Source organism: Dromiciops gliroides, chromosome 2 (genome assembly GCF_019393635.1).
Source record: "Dromiciops gliroides isolate mDroGli1 chromosome 2, mDroGli1.pri, whole genome shotgun sequence".
Lineage (NCBI taxonomy): Eukaryota > Metazoa > Chordata > Mammalia > Microbiotheria > Microbiotheriidae > Dromiciops > Dromiciops gliroides.
Window position 1 is genome coordinate 136,988,092 of NC_057862.1, and position 15,912 is coordinate 137,004,003.

At 35.0% G+C, this 15,912-nt stretch overlaps 1 protein-coding gene across 1 annotated transcript in view; it reads right to left on the reverse strand.

The window, feature by feature from the left end:
• The window catches only part of ADAMTS17 (ADAM metallopeptidase with thrombospondin type 1 motif 17), a 502,569-nt gene that overhangs the window by 262,222 nt on the left and 224,435 nt on the right, over positions 1-15,912 (reverse strand). The window contains 1 exon segment of the mRNA XM_043985378.1: positions 4,007-4,112. Within this exon segment, the coding sequence (XP_043841313.1) occupies positions 4,007-4,112 (106 nt within the window).

Here is a 15,912-nt window from a genome sequence, read left to right on the forward strand (position 1 = left end):
AGATTATTTTATGAAGTGCTAGTAATTTTCAGTTTCAGCAGACACAAATATACATACCTACTTTTTGGTTATATTTACAACAACAAAAATTTGCAAAGTGTCATCTACAATACGATGATATATTCTTATTTCTTACCCCAAAACCTGGAGATCATTTGTTGCTTCTCACATTTTATGATTTTAATATTAATCAGTCACAGTCAGTAACTGTGTTGCCAAAAATGGAAACAATAAATCATAACAGTATCAATCCTTTCAGTAACACAACTTTCTAGTGGTCCCAGAAGAAAAAAAAGGCTGTCAAAGAAACATACTAGGACAATGCCTCTAGTTTTTCTAGGGATTATTTTTATGCTAAAAGATTTCTAGTTTTAAATATGGCTTTTGGTGTCAAACAAAAACAGGGGTTGGCATGTTAGACCATCCTCATTATTGTATTCTTTTGCTTTACTGGATAAGTAAACCACTTGATCACCCATACTTAAAAATCTAAGTATAGAAACTAAAATAAATTATGTACTGTGACCCACTGACTATCAGCTATCTCTGGAATGATAGTTTTCTCCAGTCTGATAAGGCTTGCAAAAGTTATTTAAACTTGCTCAGTTTAAGTTTCTGAACTTCTGATCCAGAGGGGCATAGCTGGCAAAAATCTAACTGGTCAGTCAAATTAATGTTTCTTTTCCTAACATTAAAACCAGAAATTCACCTGTGAGCTCTTATTAGAACAATAGATTTAAAGAGAATCTAGGCAATTGCTAACAAATCTTCATCACATATAGAGTCTGGTGACTTTTTCAATGGAATTTATAAATCAGAAAAGAGGGATGAGGTAATCTATTTTTCTTAATCATTAGATTCCAAAATACAAATGAAGGTATACTGCTATCAGTGAAAATTTATGTTGGTCTTCTCTTTATCTTTCTTTTTTTATCTTCATTTAATGTAATCATGAGGCCTAAAGATTCAGAAGACACAAACTGAAATTCGCTCAAATGATTTTGCTTTATTTTTATTCTCCCAGCATTCTGAGTAGAAGGAAATACTCTGAAAGCAACAGAGCAAATGCCTAATGCCATCTCAACATGAAAAGGGTGCACTCTGGTAAAGAAAGCATCCTTTTTGCTAATGTTAATCCAATTATAAGGCCTTTCCCTCTCTCTTCTGCTGAAGTGAAAGAAGGAGGTCAGAAAGAGTCAGAAGTTGTCCACACCAATTGTTCCCAAATTTATTTGTTCACTGAGCTTCTTTGGCAAGAAAAAAACACACAATACTCTCAAAGAATAACTGCTCTATCTTGCTTCTATTTCCATTTTTCATATTAAAAACAAGAAGAAACAAAATTTACTAGAATGAAAAGGGAAATCAATGCTTTTTTTAACCAAAAATCAGTGAGAGTGTTTTTTTGTAACTATTATTTGTAGGCATTCATGCAAGAAAAAAAAATTGTATGAATTGTATATTATCATTTAAGACACAAGAAAATACTGGACAGTGGACCACCTGGAGGATCTAAGTATTTAACAGTGGTTTCTAAATCCTATTTTGAGAAAGAATAATTTATATATTCATTAGTACTACTGAGATGTACTCATCCTAGAGAAAATGATTGCTATTAGCTATTAAGAAATGTCAGTAAAGGAGGAGGTCTACCTGGAGAGAAGACTCATCAAAGTCCATCCTGTTTTGAATGGTGAATTCACTTTCAAGTTTCATACATCTAAAGCAGGATACCATTTAGTTTAAATAATAAAATGATAAAATTTCCTTTATTTGATTTAACTATGTGTGATGCAATTGGAAGATTCCTACAGATAATGAGTTTATTGTTTTACTCTTAAAGGTGGGACCTTAAACATCCTTTACTTACTAAAGCAAATAATTCTAAGGCAACAGACTTTCTTTAGGATAAGTTAAAAAAAAAGCTCAAGATTTATTGGTTTTAATAAAAAGGTATTTGTTATTGTATGTAATTGAACACAATAGGTTTTATAAACAGTAGGCTATGAATAGTTTTCCAAGATTTTAGCTAAAGAGCAACATCAAAATACAACTGAAATGAACTGTTTTTCTCTTCAGATATCCTGTGTTAAGCATACATATGTTTGATCCAAAACAATAAAATGGGTAATGGATGAAATGGTCATATTTATATAGCATATGTATATGTTGCACAAAGCTATGAAACAGAGAAATTCAGCTCATTACTTCTTAACAATCCAATTTTTTTGATAACCCCAAATTCCCAAATTAGGTGGAAATTTCAAAGAATTTAGATATGATAAATTTGGTTTAAAGCTTTTTGGACATTGTATTCACAAACGTAAGAAACTATGCAGAACATCTTCAGTTCTGAGAACTGGAAGTCAGTATTATAATTATAATAGTCGGCACATTAAACATAAGCATGATTTTCCTGAAGTGCCGACAAAAGAATGAAAAGGTATATACAATCTGTTAAATCTATTAAGTTAAGCCCCGTGTCAAGCACTAAACTAAGCACTGGGAATACAAATATAATAAAAAGAAAGACAAGCCCTGCTTTCAGGGAGCTTACATTCTAATGGGGGAGCACAACACATGAAAGGAAGCTGAAAAGCAGTGGAGAAGGTATGGGAAAGAAAGAAGTCTGAGAGTCAAGATCCATGGGGTAGATGAATGAAGAAAGACAGTGAGTGATCTGCACAAGTGGAAGGCTTGCCTATACTGATGAACAGCAGACCATTTCACCAAAGATCTAAGTACACATACAACTAAATGCAACTGATATAGAAAATATTCCCCAGGTAAAATAACACTAATTATAATCACTTGTTCATCATGTTGCTAAGGGAACCTATAAGGCACAATGCACTTCTTAATTTAAAGAAATGCATAAAATATGGCATCCATCATTTATCTTCTGTTTATACTATTTAATAACTATAGAAATATCTACTATCAAAATCATCCTTCTTAAATGGAAGCAATGAAAATGGAATAAATAAATTTGAAAATGAAATGATTACCCTTTCTTGTACATACAGCTTTTCCATGGTAGGAAACTAGACTTCCAAATTAAGGACCCAAGTGTCTTAATGTCTGGGTCACTTGGGACTTTGTCTTGAGATATTAATTTTTCTATGAACTATATTTCCATTTCACTAAACTCCATTCTAGTAAAAATATTTCTAAATACTGTGTAAATTATTAAGTACTCAAAACTCAATTGTTTCTTTTATGATATTTGTGTAGATTTTCTTGTATAATTAGTAGACATAAAGCAGATAGCCATTTCAGCAATATGAACTTTTCAGATTACTTTTTAAAAGAAAACATTTTTCAAATCACTTAACCTTTCTGGCCTATAGTTTCATTACCAGTAAAATGAAGGGATTGGACTCTACAAGCTGTGAGGTTCCTTCCAATGAGAACATTCTAAGAGTTTATGAACTGAAAGGAAAGAATTTCACTGGCTCCTGGAAGGTGGGAAATACATATTTCTTTAAATCCAGGACATTCTCTTTGAAGCTAGAATTAAAGTCTACACTGAGAAATTTGGGTTTTATTAGAAATAATCTGGAAAAGAAAACTGTTAGAAGTAGAAAGAATTATTCAATTAAGTGAAATAAAGAATAAATTGTAGTAATCATTCATTCACATGGCAAAAGATTATTTCATTCCATAAGATGGTGTCCTAGTAAGATAACTCAAAGAAATATCTATTTTCTTTTGCTTTTTGGCTTAAAAAACAAGCAAAAGGCCATAAATTCAAGACCTTCAACAATAAGGATAAAACTGTTCACTAACCAGAACTTTGTGCTTGTTTACGACCAAATTATTGCCATTGTTTTTCATCTGGGAGAGGTGCACATCAAATACATTCTCAAAATTGATCCCATGTAAAAATAGTTTTAGAATAACATTATTTTAAATTACAAATTTGGCTTTAAGAGCTTATATCAAAATGAATGACTTATACTTACAAAAGCATTTTAAGAGGCAGAATTAAGAGTGTAATGCTTACTTGTGGCCCAGCTCGTGAGCAATTGTAAATGCCAGATTGAGACCATTGTCTTCTGCAAGCACACATTTCCTCTTAGCACTGCATACTCCTCCCAAATAAGCAATTCCTATAGGAAAAAGAAAACACGGAAAGCACATGCACTTCAGAGTTTTCAAGACACTTCCTCAAATAATTGCAATGAAAATTGTCTAAAAGTCAATAAAGTCAATAATTGTCACATATTTAAAGTTAACAAAAACTTAATAAATACTTATAATACAATTAAATAATGGTAAACAAAGACCAATAAGTCAATATATTTTTTGTTTTGAAATTTCATATTGTTTTTATAATTATGTAGTACTTTATTTTTAAAGCATTTTATTATTTTCCAGTTACATATAAAGATAGTTTTCAACATTTGTTTTCATAGGATTTTTAGTTTCAAATTTCTCTCCCACCCCCCCCCCCCTTGCCTGTCTCTTCTCCAAGATGGAAAGCAATCTGATATAGTTTATATATGTACAATCACATTAAACATATTTCTGTATTAGCCATACTGTGAAAGAAGAATCAGAGCACAAAGGAAAAACTTCAAAAAAGAAGGGGGAAAACCCAGCCCAAAAGTAGAAACAATATGGTTCAATCTGCATTCATAATCCACAGTTATTTTTTTCTAGATGTTGAGAACATTTTCTATCATGAGTTCTTTGAAATTGTTTTGGATCATTGCACTTCTGAGAAGAGCCAAGGCTATCACCATTGTTCATCACACAATGTTGCTGTTATTGTGTACAATGTTCTCCTGGTTCCACTCCTCTCCATCAGCATCAGTTCATATAAGTCCTTCCAGGTTTCTCAGAACTCCTCCTACTTGTTATTGCTTACAGCACAATAGTATTCCATTACATTCATATACCACAACCTGTTTAGCCATTCCCCAGTTGATGGGCATTCCCTTGATTTCCAATTCTTTGCTTCCACAAAGAGAGCTGCTATAAATATTTTTGTACATGTGGGTCCTTTTCCCTCTTCTATGATCTCTTTGGGATATAGACCTAGCAGTGGTACCACTGGGTCAAAGGGTATGAACAGTCCCATAGCCCTTTGGGAATGGTTGGATCCATTCACAGCTCCACCAACAATGCATCAATGTTCCAATTTTTCCCCAGCTTCTTCAACATCTATTATTTTCTTTTTTTGTCATATTAGCCAATCTGATAGGTGTGAGGTGGTACCTAAGAGTTGTTTTAATTTGTATGAAATTTCATATTGTAATTTATATTTGCATCAATGCTACAGATTGGAGTATATACCTACTGATTTCTAGGGTTTAAGACCACAGATAATGATGAAGGCTATGGAATTATCTTCCCAAAGGACAATAAGAAGAAGAAAGGGGACAGAGAGTGCCTAGAAACTTAATAAAACTCAAATTATGGTAGTTGGAAGAAGAGAATCTACTGCTTTCAAATGTTTGAAAGATTGTTACAAAGAAGAGGAATTAGGTCTGTTCTGCCTCAGGCCAAGATGACAGAATTAGGACTAATGAGTATAAGTTGCAAAGAGGCCAATTTAAATTAGTTATAAGGGAAAACTCCCTTAAAAGTACGACCTTCCCAAAGTGGTAGATGGAAAGAATCAGCAAACTCTTTTAAGGATGAAAAAAAATAAAAAGTAAAAGATAGGTTAATTAACTTACTCAAAGTTGTAAAGTATATCATGACAGAACTCTGGAGTCTATGGTCAAAATTTGTCTCCTTAATCTCCTTCCCTGATTCAATCTATTCCTCCTAATCATGGGTATCAGCAAGTTTCAGCCATGACTATTCCATTTTCTTTTCTCTACCCCCTTTCTTGGTGATCTCATCAACTGCTATAAGTTCAATTATAACTTTAGGATAAATAAGTGTGTGTGTGTGTGTGTGTATACACATACATATTTAACATATACATACACACATATATATAAAAACACACAACCTTGAAGTACAAATATATATGTAAGTATATATGTATGCATACATATATAAATATATGTTTTAAGCTTCAGTTTGATAAATAAGAAAACTTCTACATTTCAGCATTAAGTAAATATTCTCCTTTAAAACCTTTCCCTGGATATTCAATTTCATGAAAGCTGCTATGCACACATATGTTGATGATATGTGATCATCCAGCTTCCCCTGGAAATTTTCTACTGAATGAGAGCCATTACCTCCTAACTAGCCTGTTGTACTCTAGAGTAGCTCCCACAGTTTGAAAGTTCATCCTTCTATTAAGCCAAAATTTGGTTCTCTACTCATGACTCCTAGTTTTGCTTTCTGAGACCAAGCAGAACAAGTCTAACTCCTTTTTCATATACTTGAAGATAGCTATCAGGTATCCCTTTAAGGATCCTCTTCTTAGGGTTAAACATCTCCAGTTTTTTCAATAAGTCTTGATATGTCATGGCCCATATTCCTTTCAGCATAATGATTCCTTCCTTTAGATATGTACTAGATTAGAAACATCCATTCTAAAATGTGCCACCTAGAATTGAACACAACATTCCAGATGCAGTATGGCTTGAGGCCAGCAGGATTATCACATCCTTCAACGTTTAAATTTAAATGAAGTTTTTTAGACCCATATTACCTTTAAAATTTTTTTTGGCTACTATGTTATTGAGTTGACTCACATTGATCTTATGGTCCTCTGTCTTAGAGTCCACCAGATATTTTAAACAGATATTGTTTAGCCATGCTTTCCCTGAGCCATACTTGTAAAGCTGAATTTTTCAACTGTAAATTTATGGTCAAAACTGGAGCAATCATCTTTGCACCTAAACCTTCCCCTCCTCTCAATTACTCTGATTTTTATGGTCCTGCCACCTTCAGGACCACCCAGATTCAAGACCTTGAAATCATCATTTTTTTCTTTTTTTAAATAGAATTTTATTTTCCAAAATATATGTAAAAACAAAATTTTAGCATCATTATTTTTTAAGAAATGTCACTTGTAGTTAGCGGTCTTCATTCAGTCCTCATGTTCTAGATCTATTATTTCTACCCAACCTCACTTCTAGGAATCTCCTCTGTCCTGGTTGAGACTACAACAAGTTTAATAACTTGATGTTCAGGTATACTGTGCAACATAAATTGCTCATCACAGCTTCCAAGGATTCATGTCTGGGTGTATGTGGGAAGTAACAGGATCTAGAACACAAGACAATACACTATTGCATATACTCATACTTGTACTATGTCCTAAAACTTTGGTCAGGGCCATGGATGCCAACCTTAACAAACTATAATACTTGGCATAAATAATCAGGACTCTAAACACCCCCAAATTCCTTCATACTCACTGATTCTCATAAACACACTCTACTTCTATCATTCAGTCTGACTATCTGCACTGAATTCCACTGCCAATTCCTCTAACAACCATTAATGAGCTGTGCAAATTAAAACAACATGGAAGTTTCTCTTTCTACCCATTATATAGGCAAAGATGATAGAAGTTAGCAACAGTCAACATGACACAAGGAATATAGACACAAGATAATACGTCATTGGTGGAATTATGAATTGGTCCAGCTTTTATGATAAACATTTGGAACTTTGCTAGAAAACTGACTAACCTGTTCATGTCCCTTGACCCAGTGAAAAATTATTAAGCCTATCCCCCCAAATAAATCAAAGTTGGAGAGATAGTTCTCCTACAGACTAAAATATGTGTAGCAGTACTTCTCATGCTAGCAAAAACAACCCCAAACCCAAATAAATCACAAAATTGGAAACTGGATAGATGCCCTCTGATTGTGGAATAGTCAAATAAATTATAGAAAATTAACATAGTGCAATACTGTTAATATAGTGCAAAGCTTCTTAAACTATGGGTCTTGACCTCATATGGGGTCACATAACTGAATATGGGGGTTGTGAAAAATTTTACGACACTAAGAGATTAAGTATACCTATTTTATATACCTACATACCCGGGGTCACATAAAATTTTCTCAGGCAAAAAGGTGTCACTAGTGGGAAAAAGTTTAAGAAGCCCTTATAGAGTGGAATACTATTGTGATCAAAGAAATTATGAATTTGAGGTAAGAGACTTGAATATTTGAGTGAATTGAAATATACTTTTAAGAGCATAATAAGGAGAAGCAAGAGAACAATATAGAGAAGAGTCACAATATTGTAAAGGAAAACAGCATTGAAAGACCAGAATTTTGACTGCTACAGCAACATTGATGGTGCCAGAGGACTGATGATAAAATATACCTCTCTCCCTTTCAGTAGAGGACCATGAGTGTGGAAATGTAGTGTTCATTGTTGGGTAAGACCAATGTATTGGTTTATTCTGCTTTACTTTACTTAACCTGTTGGTTTTTCATATTTAAATGTCTCCCTTGTGGTTTGTGTCTTCTGTACTACTTTCTTACAAGGGAAGGTTCACGGGACCATAGACTTAAAACTGAAAGAACCCTTTGTCTCCATCTAGTCTAGCCCCCTCAGTTTTTAGATAAGGAAACTGAGACCCAAGGTCACACAGGTAGTAGAACTCCAAGGGTTAGAAGCCTTTCCCCTGGGGCATGCTTCCTCCCTATGTGTTCTTTGGGGGAATTGGAGGAGAAGGGGGTGGGAAAATGACAGTGATGTATATAAAATAAAATGGGAAAGGAAAAAAAAAACCCAAGCCATATGCTCAAACCTCCTTCCATACACCCCAGGCCAAGTTTCTCCCACAACACCTAACACCAGGCTATGGGTACACCCTGAAGCCTCTTAAATCGGTCCACAAAATCATAAGCAGCTGCACAGCCTCTGGGGCACAGCTGTTCCTACTTTCAACCAAGGCATCCCCAAACTCTAACAGACTCTTCTCTCTCCCTCAGCCTCTACTTTCAGTCAGTTGCCAAGTCCTGTTAATTCTACCTCCATGATCTCTCTCAAGTGAAACCCATTCTTTCCAATCACACTAGAAATGAGGGCTCGGGTCCTCATGAAACTCTCCTGAGTTATAATAATAACAACTGGGACTTATAAAGAATGTGATGTTCACAAAATATTTTCTATTAATTAATTCATGGGATCTTCACTGCAACCCTACAAGGGGCAGCTTGGTAGGGCAGTGGATATGCTGCTGGGACTGGAGTCTGGAAGACCTGAGATCAAATTGATCTTGGACACATACCAGCTGTGTGACCTTGTGCAAGTCACTCAACTGTAAAACAGGGGTAATAACAGTACCCAGAGTTGTTGTGAGGACCAAATGAGGTAATAATTGTAAGGGTTTAGCACAGTGCCTGGTGCATAGTAAGTGTGATATAAATGTTAGCTATTATTAGTAGATACTGCTGGAATGATTACTCTTTTTATAGATGAGGAAACTAGGGCTGAGAAAAATGTTGGTGGTTTGTGCATGGCCACACGGCTAATAGTGCCAGTCAGGATTTCAGCCCATGTTTCTGCTGACTCCAGGTCTACCATATTCTAGTCTACTAATCAGTCCTCTTAAAAGGGCTACTACTGGAAAGCTCCTTAGAGATATAGAAACTGGTCTTTGTTCCTTCTCCTGGTATAATGCAGGCAAGTAATAAATGTGTGTCTCTAATTGGTTTTGAGACCTTCAAGTCTATCATGCACCCACTCAAAGTTCAGTGGTTCCATGTGACCAATGTCAAAATATTAATTCCTTTGTTGTTCAGTCTTTTCAGTCTTATTTGATTCTTCATGACCCCATTTTGCTTACCACCTCAAATAGGGATCAGGAAATAAAAATGTTTATTATATATACTATATATATATATGGGAGGGGTGAGGGTTAAGTGACTTGCCCAGGGTCACATAGTAAGTGTAAAGTGTCTGAGGACAGATTTGAACTCACATCCTCCTGAATCCAGGGCCAGTGCTTTATCCACTGTGCCACTTAGCTGTACCCAAATGTTTATTATGTTTTTAAAAATCAGCCTCAAACACTTCCTGGCTCTTTGAGCCTGGGTAAGTCACAACTTCCTTTTGCCTCCACTGACTCAACCATAAAATGGGAAAAATAATAGTACCTAACCTACAAGGAATGTTATGAGGATCAAATGAGCTAATATTTGTTAAGTGCTTAGCACAGTGCTTGTCATATACTGGTTTTATATAAACACTTGTCACCTCACCTTCACCCTTTTTAAACAGGTGCCCCAAAAGTTTTATTGCATTTTGAAGCTTTGCTACCTTGATTCTGCACCAAGACTTTTGCGGGGGGGCGGGGGGGGGGAGAAGCAGTGAGGGTTAAGTGACTTGCCCAGAGTCACACAGCTAGTAACTGTCAAGATTTGAACTCACGTCCTCCTGAATCCAGGGCTGGTGCTTTATTCACTGCACCACCTAGCTGTTCCCTGCACCAAGACTTTTGAAACATCCTGTACTTACCACCATATACCAGGACTATCCCTGGATTATACTTATCTTTGTATACTCTGTTAAAAAGAATGTAAATTCATTGAGAATGTTTGTTTCATTTTTTAGATCTTTATATACTGAGTTTCCAGCATAGTACTTTTGACCTCAAAAGTATTTGATTAGTTACATCTTCCACATCTTGGGCGTTAGGGGTACAGCACCCAATGATTTGGAAAACCTGTGTAAAATTTTTTTGCCCTCCCTTCATTATACCAGAGAAGAAATATGATTTTTTCTTTTTCTTTTATGGGGTATTTACAACACCCTATTGTAAAATGTGGGTTGATATAATTATACAATACTATGCATAGTTTATTCATTTCTGAGTTTCTAAACTTTTTTATGTTGTCTACTGGTCTTTGCATATCACCTGCGGCTTCTGCACAACTCCTCCATAATTCCCATTTAATTTCTTATTCTGACCTATGATAATTTGAAACTGTGATGAGGAAAGGATAACCATAATGTTTACTAAACTGAATTTAAACTAATTTTAAGAATCATGTTGCCTTTATACTAGAGAGAATAGGAGAATTGAATGAATTATTTAGGGATCGAAACACATACAAAAAGTCCTTTCCACTTTTGAGTAGCAGTTTCACAGTGAATAAAACACTGGGCTTAGAACCACAAAGACTCATGTTCATGAGCTCAAATATAGCCTCAGACACTTGCTAGCTCTGTGACTCTGGGCAAGTCACTTACCCTTGTAAGTGTAAAATGAACTGGAGAAGGAAATGGCAAACCACAATGCCAAATGGGACATGGAGAATTAGACGTGACTGAAAAATGACTTAACAAATAACTTTGTTAATGACTTAACAAAACCAAATTCCCAGTTATACAGGATTTTAAGATTTATAAGGTACTTTCCTGCACAACAGTACTTTGAGGTGGGTAATGCAGATATTATTATCTTCATTTTAAAGATTAGGAAATTCAGGCTCTGAAAAAATATAATCTCATTACTACAGAGCTGGTCAATGTTTGAGGCAGGATTTGCACCTAGATCTTGATGACTCCCAACACTCCAACAACCACAACATTATGCTTTCTCTCATCAATGACAGTCATGTATTCATTATCAAAAAATTGGTTATTTCCACCAAATCAACCACACTCTTCCTTTTCTTTCAATTACTGAAATAGTTTCATTCTTCCCCTCTCTCATTTCCATTAGCCAAGCACCAGTCTTTCATGTGGTCTCTTCTAAACAAGGATTCACTTTACCAACTCACATCTGATCACTTGCTCCATTCCATCCTAAATTTATGGTGAGATTCTTTTCTGAGGCTGACTCAACTGATACTTGGCACATGAGGACTAAGCATGAGAGCATGTGTCTATTTTTATTTGGAAACATGCAATGTGCTTGGCCACGGTTGAAGCATTTTTTTTTTTGTTATTTGGTCTCAAGATGGTTTTTTTGCACGTGGACATCATAGTCCAACAATGTAGAATATTAGGAGTAAAAAAAAAGTTCAACAAAGTATGGGATCTGGCATTTCAATGCTTTCAAGGTCATTAATCTGGTTTTGTTTAAAAACACTTTCTAGGTCACTGTTAAAAGACTAGTACTGACTAGGTGGAATTTATCTACATAGCTCTGATGGTATGCACACACATACTTTAGTACTCTCCTTGTCCAACACATGGCTGTGTAGAGATGCAAAAACTGGGAGCAGTCAGAAATGTGGTTACTGGCCAGAGATATAGCTTTTTAATTCCTGTTTGAATGTGGGAAACTGAGGACTCAGTAAAGCTATGTGTATTGAACATACTCACCAAAGTTCATTCAATATCCTAATGCTGAACCAGCAGACCTTAAATGCCACATAAACACTTCCAATGTGCTTACAAAACAGAATGTCCTTAGTCACACACAGCCCACTAATTGTGGAGTATTGAATTTCCACCCTAATTAGGGTGTTATACAATGCCAAGGAAAAAGTGAAGCAGAGAGGTTCCCAATAATTGCATTTTAATTTTTTCAAGGCGTAGATTTTTTTTTTTTTTGCTGGAAGACAAAGGATCAGTTTATTTACAAGAAATGCTCTCACACAGAGGTGGATTAAGGTCTAACTGCTTTTAATGATTATAGTAAATCATGAGCAGCCTCACCATAAAAGTAGGACAAATTTTAAAAAAGCATCAAAGAAAACTACCTCTCTGATTATCGAGGCACAAATGTACAAGTTTATGCATAATAGCTACTGGAAATACTTAAATGGGTAAAAAAAAAAGTGAAGTTGGAAAAAAGTCGATTTTGTCATAAAATGAAAAGCTTGTGGGGAATAAACAGCGAACTATAAAGCTTCCTAAGGAAAACAAATCTCACAATTATTTAATGTTTAATATCAAAAAACAGTGGTGTATGGAAGGTTTCCTAGAAGAATTGAGGATATATCAAATTGCTGTATGCAGGAAAAGGCATGTATTTGGAATTGTTCCTGTCCTGGATAGAAAGGCCAGGGAGATCACAAAATTCTTGAGTCTGGTTTTATAAAGGAAGAGTTGGAAACCTGGTTTCATGATTTTCCCCACTTCTAATGAACTTCTTACCCACATAATCTGTTCACTTTTACTTTCAAGATGTGAAACCAAAGTTGTAATAAGTAAACTAATATTACCTTCACAAAGACTTAGTCCATATAACAATGCCTTTAGTATATTTTTATCCTTCCACAACTTAGAATTCTGTGCATCCAAAACCATATTGGTTTTATAATGATGACATTAGTTCCATGTGTTTAAGCAGACACTTGGAACAAAGAGGCTATGTAATTGAACAGCAATTCGTTATCTCTGAGGAGTTCCAAGAGTTTTACAAACCTTCATATATGCAAGGGCAGGTTAGCATACACACACACACACACACACACACACACACACACACACACACACACACACACACACACACACAGAATGTGAAGAAGAATGGCATTTATTGACCCACAAACTTCTGACTACCATATTGCAACACAAGTTCATGCATATTTGGGAATTCACTACATGGAGGACAGAGAACATCAATTAAATATTTTTCTTCTTTAACTAGTTTTCTTTGGCCATCAGTTTAATCTTTGGTGTTTTTGGCTTTTATTTTCCTCAACCTCATGTCTCTGTCTCCCTTTATTTTGGCTCTTTTTCCTCTTTCACAGTAACTCTACTCCACATCTTCAACATCTTTTCTGATGAGAAATCACTTCTAGTTCACTTGAAGTCTCATGATCACAGACTGTATAGTAGGGTTGGATGCTGAAAGTGAAGTCACTGACCAGGAGAATATGAGGACAACTGGCTTGGCATTTATCCTTTAAGGCCCCATGATACACTGGCAGACTATTACTCTTGACTGGGGATATTTCCTCCATCCACTCTCCATCTTCCTTTCTATCCCCATGTAATATCACCTCAGCAAGAGGTTAAGACTCAATTAATTTGCATTTGTTGACAGCAGTATTATAACTGTGTAGTTCTCTACTTGTGTTCATGTGTCCTTTATCTCTCGCAAAATTGTTTGTTCTTTTCAAGTCCCAAGTCTGGCTGACTTCTGGGTGGCATAGTTGTACACACTTCTGACATGGAGAAGAATACACTTCACTTCTGACAAGTGAAAAATTGCTCACATAGATGAGCTAATAAACTATATCCAATGACTAGGGAGAAGGCAAATAAGATGTGAGAAGAAATTCTTTTTCACATAAATTCCATTTACATATTGTTTCTATCATACCTACAACTGGAGTGATTATATTTTAAAGTTTGAAGGTAAAGAACATTATTCAAATCTTGAAAATTAATTTGGCGATTTAGTTTTCATTTTTAAAATGTATTTCCAATTTTTTTCTACTTAACCTCTCTCAATGCTCTCTGTTGTTTTCTTTACATTTCATAGAAATTTTTGATCTTCATTAACAGACGGAGTTTCCACACCTGAGAGCTCCTTGTTTCAGGAAAATAATAATTCTATTCCCTATTGCAATTTCTCTCATAGCAGCTGGTATATTTTTCAGCACACAAGAAATATGAATGAGTGAACTTCCAGAGTAAGATTAAGTGATTTTTGTCAAGATAAGATAGGAAATTACTGGCAAAACTAGCCCTGGGCTAACTGTGCCAGTCATTGGCTCAAGCATGCCTTTTCTTATCCTACTGAATTGTGTGCCATGTTCCTATGAAATTCAATGAACGATTTGCTCATCAAAAAGAAACAACCAGAAAGAAATAGGAGAGACTGTTAAGGCACCTGCTAATTCTGTATCTCCAGGTGTATCTACATGACTAAAATTAGTATTTAAAAGCCAAAAATCCCTCATGAATAATAACTCCAATGATTTCAGTAAGAAAATCACTACTGTGCTTATACCCATCACCTCATGAATTTGTACCTCAGGACAAGAGAATCGAATTCCTGGATGTTCTGGTAAAGGAAAAAAAAATGTTCTCCAAATTTCTAGGTGGTTGTGGTAATAATGAAGGGACTAGGGTAACTTTTATGAAATCTCACAAAGTTTACATGTTAATACAGAACGTTATATCTTTCCCCTTAACAATTCTATTCCTCCCAACAATTTCAAGAGACTATGGGTACCTAAATGGAGACAGTTCTGTAAGAAATTATACCCCAAAAGTACTTAATGTTATTTTTCCTTTTCTTAAGAAAACTGCAGTGTTAATGCAACAATTTCTGAAAAGGGAGTTGGCCATATGATGCTATCTTGACTTGAGAAAACTACACACAACTGTATAAACTCTGATTTGTCCAAAAAGTTGTCACATGTAAACAGTTTGCAGCTGTTGGCCTTGCTGCCAATTAACGAGACCTTTTCTGGCTATGTCACTAAAAGGAACTATTAAATTTCTCCTACCAATGAATTAGGTACTTACATGACATCACATAATTGTCATAGTAATGCTATACTACAAATTAGTAGGATGTAATCTTTAATGCATTTATTCCAAAATCATAATTATAGATAAGTACATAGGAATAAATGATTTAACATGTGTGAGATCTTCATGGAGTCTTTGTGTATGTTTAAATTTTAATTGTAGGTTGTAGGTATATTAGGAAAAATATCTGTAAAAAGCATTTAAAAGCAAATTTATTGCAATTTGGCACAGTCACAGTACATAGTTGTGTACACTGTATTCTTATTTCAGGTCTTCTGACAAGTGAAAAATAGCTCACGTGAATGAGCCAATGAAGTATATCCAATGACTAGGAGGAATCCAAATCATCTGTGAAAAGAAAACTCATTTTCATATCGATGCCACTTACATATTGTTTTCATTATACTTACAATTGGGGCTATTACATTTTAGATGTTAGAAAATGGAGAACTTTATTAAAATCCTGAAAATTGTTTCAATGATTTATTTGTCATTTTTTATGAGGGGCAATGAGGGTTAAGTGACTTACCCAGGGTCACACAGCTAGTAAGTGTCAAGTGTCTGAGGCCAGATTTGAACTCAGGTCCT